Here is a 17,380-nt window from a genome sequence, read left to right as displayed (position 1 = left end):
CTCGCTCTCCTAATGAGTACCAAGTGGCCAGAGCAGTTTGCACTCTGCTGGCTTGACTTCTACACCTGCTTCTTTACTCATAGACCTTTTTTTTGATAATTAAAAACTATGCAATTTATTGTTTTATAGGTCATTTTTCAAATACTTAATACATTCACTAGGTGCATTCAGATGATGGATTGTACTTGCTGCTTGACACACACACACTATGTCCCAAGCCATTTATTTTTTATTTTTTTTTAAGACTTACAAATAACTTAAGCAATCAAAATAACCACCTCACCTCTCAATGATGTCAGCGAGGACACAGGCAAACATCTGCAGGCCCTCTGGAAGCTGCAGAGCCACTGGAGAGAGTGGGAACAGGCAAACCGAAAAGTTACATACTTATATTAGAGTGACGGCAACACGTTATTTAATAAATCCTGGACAGCACAGTTATACATAGCCTCTGCTACTGGTTCTGCTCCACTGACAGCAAATCATGACACTTCAGGGTAATTTCTCCTCTGCCACGGTGGTGCTGTTGGTTTATTTTAGCAAGTGACGGGCCGTTGGAATATAGTCCAAACCAATCACCACAGGTCTATCTCTACAGCTCATGGCTTGTACGGAGCCATTAAACTCTCTCTTTTTCCTGTCTGTCTCAATGCCTGCCACTGGCTCTGTGAGTCACACTTACACACACACACTTACACACACACACACACACACACACACACACACACACTTACACACACACTTACACACACACCTGTCTCAAAGCTGGAATATAATGTGGAAAAACTGATGAGGCTGCTATAAAATTGAAATCAAGCATCAAGCAACCAATTAACAACCACTGGTCCTGCTGATGGTGTTTGCGTGCTGACAATAGGAGACCTACTAATCTACCCATGTGTGACTCCGACGAGATGAACCAATGGAAAAACCTCATTTAGGGCAGGATTTACTAAGTGGCTTGTGCCTCGTTTCACACTCTGCTTCGAGAGACGGGCATGTTTTTTTTTTAATCAAAGAGGCAGAAGGACCTGGAGGCATCTCAAGTGCCCCCCGCCTGCAATCAGTGAAATGTGGCCCTTTCCTTTACGCATATTCCTCTCAAGAAAAATCACGCAAATGATGACTGGAGATGTCATGTGAGATTACACATTGTGCTGGATTTGCTGCTTATGTAAACACAGGGATCAGTGTTGCATGACCCACCTTTTTTTTTTTTAAAGACTTAAACACTGATCGGAATGTTTCAGCATCCTCATCTCAGACAAACTGAACTGCACCTTTTGTGCTTTGCTTCAGGATATTATCTTTTTTTATTGGAATTTTAAAGTAGACAAAAATCTGAAATACATAGATATACATGTCTTGTGATATTTGCATTAAAGATCCTATCTTATTCGGGAGCTTAAGAATCCATGATTTAGTATACATTTATCCTGCCATCTCGTCATCAAATAAACATAACGACATCTTGGTTTGAGAGACTAATAAGATATTGATGATGTCAAGAATAGCCCCGCAAGGAAGAACCGAACAGGAATCAGAGCATGAAGTGGATGAGAAGGGAAAGACGAGAATGACAGAAAAGGAGATTAATAGGGAAAGCAGTGCTGTGAAATGGCACACCCCCTTATAATAATAAAAAAATGCTTTCCCTATTTTACATTTTTCATTATTTTGGTCTGCAATTTAAAAAAAAAAAAAAATTGTTATACCGATTCCGGTTGCAAATAATAATTTCATTATCAACAAATCTGTTGATTATCTTTCCAATTAATTGATTATTCGTTCGGTCTATAAAACATGACAAAATGGTAAAAACTATTTTTTCCCAGAGGCTCATGCAAAATACCTAGATTTCCAGAGTCTAATACCCAAAGTGACTCAATTTTCAGTGATTTAAAACAGTGGGAAATCAAGAATTCCTCACATTTGACAAGCTGGAACCAGAAAATGTTTGGCAATTTTCTTTAATAAATTCCATCAACTTTTAATCATTTGTAAAAAAAAAAAAAAAAAAAAAGAATACTGCGATTAATTATTTTTTAATTGACTGATCCATTAATTTACTATTTGAGCAAAGATCAAATGCAGACTGATCTCATGAAGTGGTATATGTATGACACGGCAATCCGTATGCCATTTATGGCTTGTTATCAAGACGCATAATCGCTTTTTAGTGTGTTTATCAACGCCGTTTGGCCTCCATTAACTTACATTACCTTGTGATTGCGTGTGAATTCACGCCGCGAGCCAGCGAGTAGTATGAAAGGGCGAAAATCTGCGTAGGGAGGTTGGTCGGGGTCGAGGATGGGTCAAACACAGGACTTTCAACCAGGAGAGCAGGGATCGTTTCCTTCGTGTCCCGCGTTTTTTCCTAAACCCAACCGTAGCTATCTTCTTTTACTAAACCCAACCCGTCCGCTCTATACAGCGCTCAAAATGCGTACAGATAACACGCCACTTGGCTTTAGAAAGTGGGCGTGTATGTTCACGCAAAGTCATGATGTCATGATGTCAGTAAAAAAAATATATTTTGAAAAATGTAATTTTCTAGCAGCAAGTATCAATATTGGGCCAAATCAAGAGATTAAGATAAATATGAACATCATTTGACTTGCATTAAAACAATTGGTCATTTAAATCAAGAAAATATGTTTATCAGAATTGGTGACAAGGAATTCCTTTCACACATTCATTTTACATCTTTTGAGAAAGAAACGGGAAAGGAATTAACTATTATTAAGTATTAACTATTTAAAACTTTGTTTTTAAAGACAACGCAAGATTGACAGTAGTTTTGTAATTGTGTGAAATACAGAAGTTCTGCTGTTCAGTGGTTTGCTATTTGGGATTATATTATACTACACTGTTTGTGTATCAGCAAGGCCTCCTGTCAACAGTTCTTATTTTGCCATTTACCCTTTGTGATGCATGTTTCATGAAGATTTGATATGATCACAAACATGCATTTAGATGGTGTTGGCCAGTGCAGTGTGCAGTCTCAGCCATCATGTCAGACACGTGGAGCAAGCCGTGGAGACCAAGACTTTGTTTCAACCAACCATGGCATGTTCTACTTTTTTTTTTTTTTACAAAAGATTTTTATTAGTCACATACCCACAGTACAATGTAGTGCAATTTTATTTCTGCATTCTTAACTCATCCTAGTATTAGGAGCAGTGGACAGCAATTCATACAGCATTTGGGAGCAATCGGGGGGGAGAGCAATCTTTTGAATTCAATAAATCCATCGTTTCAGTGGACACTTACAGTTCGAAGACACTAAATTCAGTGCAACGTTTTCACATGACTAGGCCTGAAACAATTCCAAGACGTCAGGGCCAGACAGCATTAAACAATAAAAGCTGGGACAGACAAAAAGGCCAGTGAGGTTCAGGGTGGGTGGCCTTGAGATGGAGTGATAGATGGGGCGGTTTGGGAAGAGGAGGAGCGAGAGCACTTCTTACTGATGAAAGGTTAAGGGATCACCAAGCACTCATGCAGACAGTGAAAGACAGGTCGTTACCTAGAAAAGGGCAAGTTTATTAACAGAGAAAGGTGTTAGAGCACACCTCTGCCACAGCTGACAGAAGCAAAGAGCTTTCTCCGTCTGCTGCCCCCCCGGCGAAAGGTGAGTCAGATGTTGAAGGTGGGACTGACTGTTTGAATGCATATTTGAGTTTTTCACGCAAGAATGATAAGCTGCTTCTGCCTTTGGAAGTGCACTCCTGCCCCCACAGAACAGACAACCTAAACCACACGACGTAAAATGTGGCAAGAGCAGTTCATTTCACGGCTTCAGATTAGGGCTGGGTGCCGAATTCAATACTTTTTAGGCACCGACCGAATTGCCTCCTAAGTATGGAGTATCGAAAAATGCCTCGTCATTCAATACCAAATTGTAATACCTAAGGAGCAAAACCTCATCAGCGCCAGTGAGCCAATAAGCATGCAGCACAGGGCTGGGAGATATGGCAAAAAATGTCATCACTGTACAGTATATTTTTAGATTTTGATCGATATTTATCACAATATAATTTCTTTGCTGATACTGCCCGTTCAAAGTGCATTGACTGAAGCCAGAAGAAACAGAGGTTTAATTACACTTTAGAATATAATTTATTAACATATACAATAAAAAAAAAACAGGCCATTACAATATTTAGCACAATGTTTTTGTTGAGGACTCACATTACACATTCACATTATGAGATGCCCCACTGGTCAAGAGAGCAGTAGTGCCCTCTACTGGCAAAAGGAAATTAAGAGTAGCACTAGAGTTGGGCCGATTTCCGGTTTCACCAGTCCAATGTATGAGGCTAATTATATGAGGCTTGATTTTATGCTAACCGGTTGAACTGGCGTTTGTCACTATATCACCATAAAAGTAAATATATAAAATAGTATATAAAAAGTAGCCTACATTAGCAACCTGTGCCCACGGCGTCATGGCACTAAATACAACTCCGTATTGCAAGCAGTGTTGGGCAGTAGCGTTAATAGTTTAACTACTTCAGTAGCTAAAGTTAGCTCTTTTATTGATCAAGTAGTGCGGTAGCATCCACACAAGCAAACGTACGTTTTCCCCGAGCATTCTGAGCTCAAGGACAGAGCTTTCTGCTGCGGTCTAAAAATAAAACTGCTGAGTATTAGAGGGTGACAATTTTTACGGTATTCCCACGGGAGTCCCGCGGTACGGGAGTCAATTTCACTGTTGGTAATGTGACAGGAATGGAACAGAGCATAGAAATCAACGGGAGCGGGACGGAGCAAGAGATTAAATTAAATAATGACGCAATGCGGTGAGTGCGCCCAAAGATTGCGAGGCATTTCGTTTTAGAAAAGAGAACCACTTACAACTCACAAATGTTTGTTGATTGGCTACTGCTAGCCGCAGAGTAGCCTAGGGCTGAGTACCGAACGTCGATACTTTTATGGCACCGAAAAAAATCTAATTTCGGTTCCAAAAGCGTCTGAACGCGTAAGCGCAAGCTTATCTGTCCTCTCTGCATATTGAATGGAGACAAGTGGTTTCAAGTGTAGTTACAGTTTTTTAAAACTTCACGCAGACAGCGTTTGCTGCGATGCAACATTAATGGCGAGCCGAAAGCTCGTAATGGTATCGAAAAAAGTATCGTTAGGAACCGGCATCGAAACTGGCACCGGATCGAAAGATTTTGAACGATAGCCAGCCCTAGAGTAGCCTATCAGAGCAAGACACAGCAGCTGCCCTGTTCACAAGCCAATCAATCAGCGTCAGCGACTAAAATGGATTCTGGAAAGAAGCTGTTGCAATCGAAAGTGTCATCAAAGGACCCCTCAATCCATTTTCAGGAGTTGTGAGAAGATCGCCGTTACGAATTCCGTAATGAAATGGCCTAGGCCTGCAGGTAATGCATGCATAGTGTAGCCGAAATTTCCGGGGCAACCTCAGTGATTTGACTGCGATTAACCAAACATGCTACAGGGGTGGCAACAGAGTCTGATAACTTTAGACAACATAGGGAACGAAACAGGAGTGGGAGGGATACAGGAGTCGTTCTCTCGGGATTTTGCAGGACAGGATTTTGGGGGGGGCAGTCACGTGATCAGGATATGACGGGATTATTTTCGTGGGCTCGGGATGGGAGGGGAGCGACATTAGATTCCTGCGTCACCCTCTACTGAGTATCACTGGTGCCACCGCCAAACACAGACATGTTGTGTACATGGATGTAGGCCTGTAACAGTTATTACATAATTGTCTAATCGCAATCGTTTTTAAGTAATCGCCGTTTCTTTGTTTAACTATAATTAATTGCTGACATTAGCTAAGTTCATAAGGGGTAGGAGTGTGGATGGTTTTCTTAATTTTATGTTGATTTAAGAAGAAAATACAATTTTTTATGATAAACAAGAGTCGAGGTTTACTTCTGTGAACTTGTGGTATTACATCATCTGGGTCACATGACAGTGATATTACCAAAAGACGTATTCTGGAAGTCATTCAAAAACTTAAAATTTGTTTGCAAAAGAAATCAAATTTGACTGAAAGAGACAATTATATTGTTAATCACAATTATTTATGATTATTGATTTGACAGTAAAACTTGAAATTGTTAAAGCTCTACATGGATGTATACAAAAATATCTCAGATGTAATAAACTACTGTTGCCATGTTGATGTAGCTTATAGCTTGCTTCATTTATTTGGGGGTTAACTAACACTTCGAGACAACACCGGCAACTCGGCAAAGCGTTATCGCTATCGACCGGAATTTTATCGTGATCCCGCTTCGAGATTGTTTTTTTGCCCAGACCTAATGCAGTATGTTTCTACCAAGATCTGGCTATCCAATGTTACCCGTCATAGAAGCAAGCAGGAAAAGCTCTACGTTACGCACACTGGGGCTCATGTAGTAGAAGCTGAAAAATAAATAAAAAGATGTGTGCCTTAATGTGTAATTTTGTAATTAATTTTTGTTAAAATCGATTTTTATAAAATTGGTGTTGAAAAAAAGCATTGTTCAGGAACCAGTATCGAAGTCACAGTATTGGTATCAAAAATTAAAATACCCAGCCCTGCTTCAGACGAAGAACTCCAACAAAAAGTGTGAAAGGTTTCCTATTCTTGGACACATGCCACTTAATGTGGACCACTGTTACATACAGCTTTCTCAATGTCAAGTGACAAATTGATCACTTTTGGCTAACATGAATGGTTAATCACCAATCATCTAATGATGCTGTTATAGGACATATCCATTGCTGTAAAACTACGGGCGGTACAGGTAGCAAGAAAGCTACAGACACAATCAAAGACAGGAGGTAAACTAATAAAGTGCTGAACAAAAGACTGAATGGAAAAGCAAAGGGATTACTCGGAATCTTTAAAAAGGTGGCTACTATAGTGCTATATGCAGGGTTTATCCTGTAGCAGATTACATTTTAGGTGTTCATGAGATGGTAATAAGTGGCTTATGTGTTCACATACAGTATGTAACTCCAAAATGGCCAACATTAGGGTACACGATGAAATAATGAAAAGAAAAGAATGACATTTAATGAACTCGGTTGCAATAAATCCTACCTTTAGGTTTGTTTTTTAAAACTATTTTAGAGAGGTGATAATTTAACTTTATGGTCATTTTGAAGGCCACAGTTTGCAGGGCTGTTGTGTTTTATTGCATTATGCACTATATATTCAGTATAACCATATTTATATATTGAAATAATTTAATAACATTTTGAGTTTTATTAATATCTGATTGGTTGGTTTGGCCTTATAAATCAGGGAGATGCAGCGAGAGAGCGTGTGCTGTCGCTTGATCACTGCAATTGACGGCAGCCGGGAAGCCAATTAGTTCAGTTTACAAATAGATAAGCCCAACAAAACAAAAACATGGTAAAATGATTATGCACGTCGTATAATGACATCATTGGGCATTGGCGGTGATAGTGTGAGCAATAACAGCAGCAGCAGCAGGAGGAGGAGGAGGAGGACAAGAGGAATGGCGGATACTGACTAATCCTGTTCTGAATTTATTCTTTTTATAATCTATTTTTAAAAAAGCAATCATTTAGTAATGAAAAAGAACAGATAAGAGTATTGATAACAAACCAAACTGATAAGAAATAGGCCTATGGGGTATAGTACCGATAAAATCCTAACAATACCCATACCTAAGTATGATTGAAAATGTGATGGCGCTTTCTGTCAAGTGTACATACATAATGAGAATAATATAATTGAATAGCATAATTGAATAGCCCTGCTATAACTGTTGGGTATTAGCAAACTTGTTGAGGATTCCAAGTTGGTTTAAAATTAAAAGACGCTACAGTGTTATGTATTAAAGTTATATATTAATTACTATGGCTTTAGCTTCAGATAAAAACTTGCACATTATAACTTATAGTGTGAAAGAACCCCCCCCTCCTCCAATTAAAGCAGTGTAGAACCGGGCCTGACTCTAAATGTAATTTTCACATATATATCATATCTTGGACATTTTTTCAAACACATTTAAGAAAACAAATCTTGTTTATTTTTGTGTGTTTGTTTAAAAGAAATGCCAATAGCATCAGATTTTTAGGACTCTGAAATATCGATATTTTCCTAAAACAATACAGTGGTCTAGTTATAGTTTCAATTTGAGGATTACTTTACCACCAGGGCTGGATATGGAAAGTGTTGTCAGTATGTTCCAAACGTCAGCCATAATTTCAGCAAAATACACTGCTTCCATCTAATTTGTGAATGGCTAGCCTGAAGAACCTCTATCTGGCTCGGTTGTCGGTCTGAATTCCTATTCCAGGCATCACTCAAATAATTGCTTCTTTATAAACAAAACACTTGAATCAAGTCAGCTAGGTATTATAACCTAATTCAATTTGTGTGGTCCTTATCTTAACTGAATGTGCGACGGTAATCAAGACAGCAGACAGCATTTAGAGAAACTCAACTAAGCTCCTCTTGTAAAGAGCTGGGATGTGCAACAGATTACATCACAACAAAACGAGAAAATTAGGCAAAACAACACAAAGCTTTTGACTATTTATAAACCCTGAAAAAAAAAAAAAAAAAGGCTGGGCAGTTAAAATAAAATTGTACTGTATCTTCCTCAGTCCTCTATTTCAAAAGCACGCTGTATGAGACTCAAGAGGAGTTCAAAGAAACAGATGGACACAAAGAGGAACAGAGAGAGACAGGGGGGATGAGGTGAGTTATGCTCTCTTGAGTTCAAAGAAAGAGAGGATGGAATTTATGAGAAACAAATGTCACGGAACAAAAAAAGCAAAGCCAGCAAGCTGTGGTAAACCACCCACTCCTCGCAGGGACACCTAAAAAATGATTCAGTCCTCTTGGTATGCCATCTACATATTTCTACCCAAGGCAGGAGCGACTGAAGGACTTTACATTTTGTCGCTATTGTAACACTACCACATGTCCCTGATCTGTTCCACTGAGAACACCAAGCACGAGGAAACATCAAAAATATATATGTAATAATGCATGAGGGCAGGAAGTGAAGTACATATGCTATTAAAAGATATGTTATTTGAAGTCAATTTTAAACCAATGCTCACAGGTCAAATATATATATATATATATATATATATATATATATATATATATATATATATATATATATATAAATATATATATATATATATATATATATATATATATATATATATATATATATATATATATATATATATATATATATATATATATATATATATATATATATATATATTAGAGCGGGACTTTAACGGGTTAATTAAGATTAATTAATTACAGACTTTAATGCGTTAATTAATTACACAAAAAATAACACGTTAAACATTTTTTACGCATTTTAATCACACTTATTTTTGCACCGCGGGACGTTTCTCACCGGATGAGTTTCGGCGGACCAATTATACTGGAGCACCAACTAGCGTTCATGACTTCAGACCTTTTATATATGTCAATGCTTCAGACAACAACAAACCACAGTGAACATGAACGAAGAAGCTGACGAGACCGCTAAGGTTGGCTCCGTGGATGGGAAATTTTGTTATAAAAAACGAACGGATGGAAGCGTCGATTAGAGCATGGTTGTGTGCAAGCTATGCAACAAGGAATTCGCATGTCACCGCAGCACATCGAGCCTCAAGTATCACCTCGACGCAAAACATTTAGCAGCTAGCGTGGACGTTAGCCCGACTCCGAGTACAAGGACCCACACCCAACCTACACTCCTCCAGATGACTGGTTTAAGGACCAGGGTAACTAAGTCTGAATGTACTTGAAAGTATTGTGTTTTACTTAAAAAAACATAGTTTACAGAAGGTCTACCTACCTATAGGCTACCTGAATTTCTGAAATGTACTATATTTCTAAATATGCTATTGCTACACTTAATGGCAAAAATTGCACTGGTCTGCTGGACTTGGTTGAACAAAAATAAACAATATTGTGTTGCTTAAGCTTATGTATTCAGTCATTATTCAATGGTATACTAAAAATCCATGTGAAAAAAATTACTTCTCACTGTTCTCAGGTAAAATATTTATGGAATTAAAATGCGATTAATTTCGATTAATTAATTACAAAGCCTGTAATTAATTAGATTATTTTTTTCAGTGACCACACTAAATCAATGCAAATACAACAATGAATAGCTGTCAGCCCAACAACCGAGGATTGTGGACATACAGTATACGCTACCGGTCAAAGTTTGGGGTCACTTAGAAATTTCCCTTCCACTCCATTATAGACAGAATACCAGCTGAGATCAGTTGCATTGATTTTTTTAACCAGGGCAGCAGTTTTCAGATTACATTATGTGCTTACATAATTGCAAAAGGGTTCTCCAATGTTTTCTCAGTTAGCCTTTTGAAATGATATCAGATTAGTAAACAGAATGTGCCTTTGGAACATTGGATGCATGGTTGCTGATAATGGGCATTGTAGATATTGCATTAAAGATCAGCCACCCACTCAGATCAGCTGGTATTCTGTCTATAATGGAGTGGAATGGAAATTTCTAAGTGACCTCAAACTTTTGACCGGTAGTGTATGAGGAAGAAAAACCTCTCGACACGGGCAGTATCATTTTGATTATGTTGTGCTGTACGGGACAGGAATCACTGTTATTTTAACTGGGTAGGCTATATGAAGAGAACGGATTCACGTATGAATGTTTAGAACAAGAGGGACACTCATGTAATGAGAAGTTAATAAAAGTGCAGAAAAAATTAATAATGTATTACACTTGAACTGTACAACCTGAGTCCCTGCAAACTGTGGACCAACTGTGCAACACATAGGCTATTCACGTTAACCCTTTTATATATTAGTTACGTTACATTGGTGAGCGTAAGGTCTGCAGACATGAATATTAGACTCTTGTCTTTCTCCTTTTTTTTTTTTTTTTTTTTTTAAAAAAAACGGTGTTAAATTGCTCCCGTTACTATGCAAACAAAACAATGAAAAGCAGTCATGTCTGGGTGTGTGGCTCGTCATGATCCAGCGGCACCTTAAAATGAGGCGCTTTTCTCTTGATACGGTTCATAACACATTCAATTTCAATTCAATTTTATTTATTGAACAAAACTCTCAGTACAAGCATTCACACCACCTGATTAGTCCTGACTCCTGAGTGTCTTTTTATATTAGACCCAACTTATGAAAACCTGCAGGCAAAATATGTATTACCTAATTCTACCTCTACAAATAGATAGTAAAACTGAAGTACTGTGTGTGTGTCATCAACCGCCATTCTAATTTCTTTGCTTCTTTGTTTCCACGACTGATTTTGTCAATTTAAAAAAACAGCTCGGCCTTGATAATTAATAGGGGACTGACTGCAGCTCTTCAAAGCCCCCCTTTTTTTTATTATCACCTAATAATTGTATAAGGGCTAGTAAAATAATGTAATACTATCATCAAATGATACTAAAGGCAGTTCTAGAGCTACAAAAAATGATTTGCCTGTTGCCACAGACCACAGTGTATAGTACATCGATGTCAGTGAAGCCTCCCCCTGTGCCCACACTCGAGTTAGTCCTGAGGCTACAATCCAACTGCAAGCCTTACTACTCAATTCAGATTTCTGATTATTCTGTTTGACTATACTAAGTGACCCATATCTTGTAGCTGTTTAAATGACCTCCATCCGGAAAGAACATCAACGCACAAAAGATATTACAAGAAAAGATATGCTGTCTGGACAGTCTGTCAGAGAGGCAACTGAAATTGTTGCCCAGTTTTGTGGTTGATAAATAGAACAGTTTTCATCCTTTGACTTTGAGACTGGGTCTAGAGTGCCTGTTCTTTATGGGGCCAAGTTCTGCTTTCAATATGGGTCAAAAAGACATAACAAATGCAATATCTTGTATTTGTTTGTAGTTACACCGCACACCACAAACATCTGTGTTGCATGGACAGTGAGAAGACATCTGAGTTTGAGCACTACCAGCTGCAGTGTGAGTGTAGCCTTCCAACTCCTTCCAAATGGGGGGTGGGGGGGGGTGGGGAAGACGATACACGGACGTTTTATAGTGAAAAGCATCCTGCTTCACTTTGCTGTTTCCTTCCCGACCAATACGAGTTAACATAACACGAGAGAAAGAGGCTTTTTTTTCCCTTCTAAATCACATCACCACAAATAGGCACAAACACATTATTAAAAAGTACCAATTTCTTGTTTTTGCTTTTGATGTAATGTTGTTAAAATGCTTGTTCAGTGATATAAGATTTGAATGCCATAGTCACTGTGGGATGATCTACATGGCCCTTTGGAAACTGGGTTCGTTTTTGGATTTGTTACTGAATAAACCTGTGTCAACCGCGCAGGTTACAGATTGTCCAATGAAGTTGTCATAGTAGGTCAAAGCACAGACGCACTCACGGATGGCATTTTGACTGAATGCTTGTTGTCTTTTGGTATAAGAGTCTTAACGCTGTGCATCTCGGTGTTCGTACATTCACTCTGTACTAGGGATGCTAATTTAGATTTGTTTTCCGACCGATAGCCAACCCTCGTTAACCGATCATTAGCCGCTAACCCCTTCCAGGACATTTTTTCCACGCTCCGTGGACAGCTGCGGTCGTGCGGCCACGATGTTCGGTGCGTTGTCATAGACACATGCATCAGCTTTGGAACTGCACCGTGCGACTGAGTCCGCAGCTGTCTCCCGTCTCCAACGCATCCACCTGCGAGGCGGTCAGCTGTGTGTCTGCCTGGCATACTCTGCGTGTAGAAACGACCGATTTAACCCGCCAGTCCTCATCGATATGGTGGCATGTGACACGTAGCTCTCCGCTGTGAGCACCGTCCAGCAGAGAGCCACAAGCAGAAAAAAAAAAAAGAGCATCTCAAAACGCAACTTGCTGGTGCAAAGGCTGCACTAGGAAGTTAACTAGCAGTTAAGATTGTATAGGCTATTTTTCTTCTAACTGTTTAAGTGATAGTATTAAATCAGTCAAATTTCTTATTGTCGGTTAACGGAGGGGGCGAGGACCACCCAGACCCCATTTCACATTTGCAATGAAGCGTATTCTACATCTGAACTTTTATAACTTGGCATGGCATGTTTCCCCCTACAGTAAATACAGTGGCTGTAAATATAGATTCCTAATCAAAATTACTCAAAAGTATTCAGAAAGAACAGAGCTCACCTCTCGTAGCTTTGGCTTGTCTTACTCGCCAAACCGTCTTGTGAATCTCAAAGTTGTAATTTGCAGGCAGGGCTTTGATCGCCTCTTGTAACTCAGGGTCTTGCAGGATTTCATCTGGAATTTGATTGGCTACCCGCCGTGGACCTCGGACTGAGGAGAAAATTAAATGATTGAGCTGTTAGCAATGCGGTGAACACAGATTTAAGCAAGGAAGCCATGCTTATCAGACCCAATGGAGACTATCATGCAAAAAGTCACAGTCAGACAATAACGTTGAAGTTACCAGTGAAGTTTTTCAGCAACAGCTGTCTGTGCGGGTCACTCCGTACCAAAGGAAGCTAGACTCATGCTTTACAAACAGGCTTCGGACATGTTCTATGGTTAGGACTTTTCTGTTGCTGGCCCTCAGCTGTGGAACCGACTGCCACCTGACATCAGAAGTGCCCCTTCAATTGTGATATTCAAAGCCAGGCTCAAACTCATCTTTTTACATTGGCCTTCCCGGCATCTTAATTGTGTTATCCTGCTATGTTTGTAATTAAGTGTTAGCTTTCGATGTACTTTTTTAGCCTAAATCACTGATTTGTACGTGCGTTTTATTTTTATTTTATCACCCTGTGGCTAATGCGCTATGTACAGCACTTTGGTCAGCGCGAGCTGTTCTTAAATGTGCTATAGAAATGAACTTTACTTATTTACTTACTTACTTATTTACTTACTTACTAGGATTGACCCTTTGGGGGTAAAGGTGGGTAATAATACACTACGGGAAAGTTGCTTTCCACATCCAAACTGTCTACATGGGTCTCCCACATGCACAGAAATATCTTATTTAGACTGCACCTGCATTTTGTAATCCATTTGTTGTTTTTTAGAATAACATTTACATTTTGATGTGGTTATTGGTATTGTTTCATAGGCACTTCCACTGTTTATGGAGAGACTATGCACCACTTTACTTTGCATCATTGTATTTAACATGGCTAGCTCTGTGTTGAGTTCAATAAATAATTCAGACATTTGAAATTATATTGTGCTTAATTTGTAAGACTGAGTATTTATTCTCCAAAAATGTTAATGCACAACTTGACAGTCACACCCTGCAGTTGTCCGAATTCATGTAGCTACTGATTCTACATTAAACTCTGCCACAAGACTCCGATGACACGGTTTGGTTTTTTTCTCCGTTAGAACGTGATTGCTCATTTGACATAAGATATTGTCACAGCAGGACAGTCCAAGTAAGTTACACATTTCAATCATAAATTAAAACAAGCAACAACAAAAAAATGCAGTCAATCAAAATGCTGCTCCCATTTCATCCGTCGTTAAACGGCTAAACAACGTTTTAAGAACTCCTGCCCAGTGTGTCTGATAACATGCAATAAACTTGATTAGAAAACAACCTTTCAGGTCCTTTTAAATTATATCTTATGAAGGCTCTTCTTAGATGTGTATAATAATCAGAGTAATAATCATCATCATCACCTTTCACTACTCCATCAATAGCCCAGCAATCGTCTCACTTGATATAATCATAATCTGCAGTGTGTGAGACTTTTGGCATTGCTAGTCAATGAGAAAAACACAGGAAATTGCCGGGCTGACAGTTCAAACCGTTTGGCCCTCCAATGGCCCCCTGTTTATTTTAGGGGAATAAGAGCCAACTGGAGCTGTAGTCACTGCAATGAGTTCATGTTATTGGAGATGCTATATCAGTGTTTCCTATGTACAGTAGGGCTGTGCAATTCATCAAAATGTAATCGTGATTATGATTTCAGCTCCCAATGATCACAAAAACAGAATAATCGAGAAAAACAATTATTTAGCTCATTACGTTTTGCAAGTAAACTCTTATTTTCTCTTGTGTTATGAACAAAAAAATAAAGTTTAAATAGGAAAAGTATTAAGGCAAATTTCACAGTTGTGTTTTTTTTACTGTTGATTTATTTAACTTATTCCAGTTTTTTTAAGTTCAATAATTGCAACATCTTTCCAGAACTCAGCGAGTAATCGTGTTAAATTGTCGTGATTTCAATATTGACCAAAATAATCGTGATTATATGTTTTTCCATAATCGAGCAGCCCTAATGTACAGAATATAGATATATGCCCTCTTTGCATATTATGCTTTTGTATTCCCTACAACAATCTGAAGTGGAAACACAGTTTAAAGTGTGGATTGAGTAACACTCATATTGTCTTTACGTCGACCATATTTTCACAGTTTCAAACTTTAGACTCTTTTTTTGATGGTTTTAATGTTTCTTTTTTTCTGACAATTTCGGCAATTTTTGGACGCTTTTAACACTTTCTTTTTTTTATTTGCAAAACTTTACAAACAAGATACATTTTCTGAACAATTCGGCTTCATATACAGAGATACAATTTTCCATCCATGGAACATCTCAACCTTATTTGATAAAGTAAAAAGATAAATAGCAATAAGATAAATAGCAATAAAATTAAGGCTTTCTTTGACACTTCCGACGCACTTTCCTACGTCCTCACCTGCTGTCCTCCTCTGGTTTGCCTGTTTGTAAAGTATAAATTATTACCCGATTCTGTGTCACATCTAGGCTTCTAGCCAACTTCATTCAGCTATTTTTGGGAAATGTGTTTGAAAGAAACAGAAATTTCTGATTTGAGACTTTGAAAACGGATACAATTTGACCCGAGGACAACAGGAGGGTTAAGGTTGCCAACATGAGGTTATCGTGTGAAATCATGTTGGAAAATGGCCTAGATATCATTGAAGATGTTACGTTCAACGGTAACATTTTCGGTATGTATTTCTGCAATCAGAGATAAAAAAAAGGCACGTCTGATGACAGAAACGTTGATCCCCTCGGTAACTATAAAACATAGCGTCTTTAATAAACCCTTATAAACACACAACTCATCTGTCAGACTCATGTAGTCTGGTGAGACAGCAGAACACTGAACGCTGATCGGATGCTAACAGCCAAAAAAAGCTAATGTTTTTGTCACGCACGTTGATTGTACCGAGCATATCCGGACAATTAGGAATCCCCATGTCCAGCAGACGTCTGGTTGTAACTGATTTTCTTGTTAATAATAGAGGCAGACTGCTGTGTTGTGCTGAAAACAGCTGAGTGCCTGTGCATCACCGACGTGGAAGCTAGGTAGCCTAAAGTATATCCATAAAGACAAAGTACGCATAGAAGTTATAATCTATCTACTGTATTAAATATGTCATATTCGACGTCAACTCTTACCTGTTGGCTTTTTGGCAGGTACAATCTGGACTTCATTCGTGAGCGCTGCCATGTTTTTTTTCTCCCAAACATGAAACATGTGAGGAAGAGAAAGACGAAACCAATCGACTACAGAGGTCAGTGGAGAGAAGTCGAGCGCAGATGTAACCGATGCCAATCAACGGGAAAGGAGGACAGGACCATTACTCATAGATAGGACAGTTCATTACGGTATATTCTATGGGTTATTTAGTGCCAGCTCCATTGTCCGCAGTGCAGCAATAATAAAAAGGAAATAAAATAATTATATAAAAGTAAATTATTCTACAGCCCAATCTATATACGGGAGTTTCAAAGTTCTTTACATGGGCCTACCATGTAAATACAATAAAATGTAGTATAATAAAAAAAACACAGAATTAATTATTATTTTCTTATGCAGCCAAATGTATACCCTGAACGACAGTTTCAAAGTGCTTTACATACATTTACATACAATAAATAAAATAAAACATTACATAACAAAATAAAACAAAAATAAATAAACAAACAAATAGAAGACAAAATAGAATAAATATGAAATTAACATAAAACATAACCAAATAGGAAAAATTAAATTAAAAATGATTTGCTGAGTGTGTGTGTGTGTGTGTGTGTGTGTGTGCGCGCGCGCGCGCCCGCGCGAGAGAGAGAGACTTAGTTCATCTATGAATTAGTCCATTATCTATAAGATATTGATTTGGGTGGAGGCTATTTGATCAGCAAACCAGTGGTCTCCCTCTGCAGAACGAGGAGCATCACAGGGAATGTCCTCTTTTGGTTTGTCTATCGGTTAATAAACTGTTGTCACATGTAGGTTTTGTCCTGGTGTGTCATATCATATTTCCTATGAAGACCTCTGGTGTCAGGGAGCGTGTCAGGCTGGCGCAGACAGAGGCAGTGAGAGGGATGGAGCAGGATGCTGCCCGGTGGAGGGGATGAGGCAGTAGCCTACAACATACTTTCT

General features: G+C 38.6%; 1 protein-coding gene across 2 annotated transcripts in view; it reads right to left on the bottom strand.

The window, feature by feature from the left end:
- The window catches only part of dph1 (diphthamide biosynthesis 1), a 71,007-nt gene extending 54,435 nt beyond the window's left edge, over nucleotides 1–16,572 (bottom strand). For both annotated transcript variants that reach the window (XM_028574554.1, XM_028574555.1), the window contains exons 1-3: nucleotides 16,396–16,572; nucleotides 13,157–13,306; nucleotides 284–347 (exon numbers count right to left, since the gene is read on the bottom strand). In XM_028574554.1, coding sequence (XP_028430355.1) covers nucleotides 284–347; nucleotides 13,157–13,306; nucleotides 16,396–16,474 — 293 coding nt within the window. In that variant the 5' untranslated portion in view covers nucleotides 16,475–16,572. The remainder of the gene's footprint in view (nucleotides 1–283; nucleotides 348–13,156; nucleotides 13,307–16,395) is intronic.
- Between the last annotated feature and the right edge of the window lie 808 nt (nucleotides 16,573–17,380).

This window comes from Perca flavescens, chromosome 3 (assembly GCF_004354835.1).
Source record: "Perca flavescens isolate YP-PL-M2 chromosome 3, PFLA_1.0, whole genome shotgun sequence".
Lineage (NCBI taxonomy): Eukaryota > Metazoa > Chordata > Actinopteri > Perciformes > Percidae > Perca > Perca flavescens.
The sequence above is the reverse complement of the archived record's forward strand: the minus strand, read 5'-3'. Positions and strand labels throughout refer to the sequence as shown.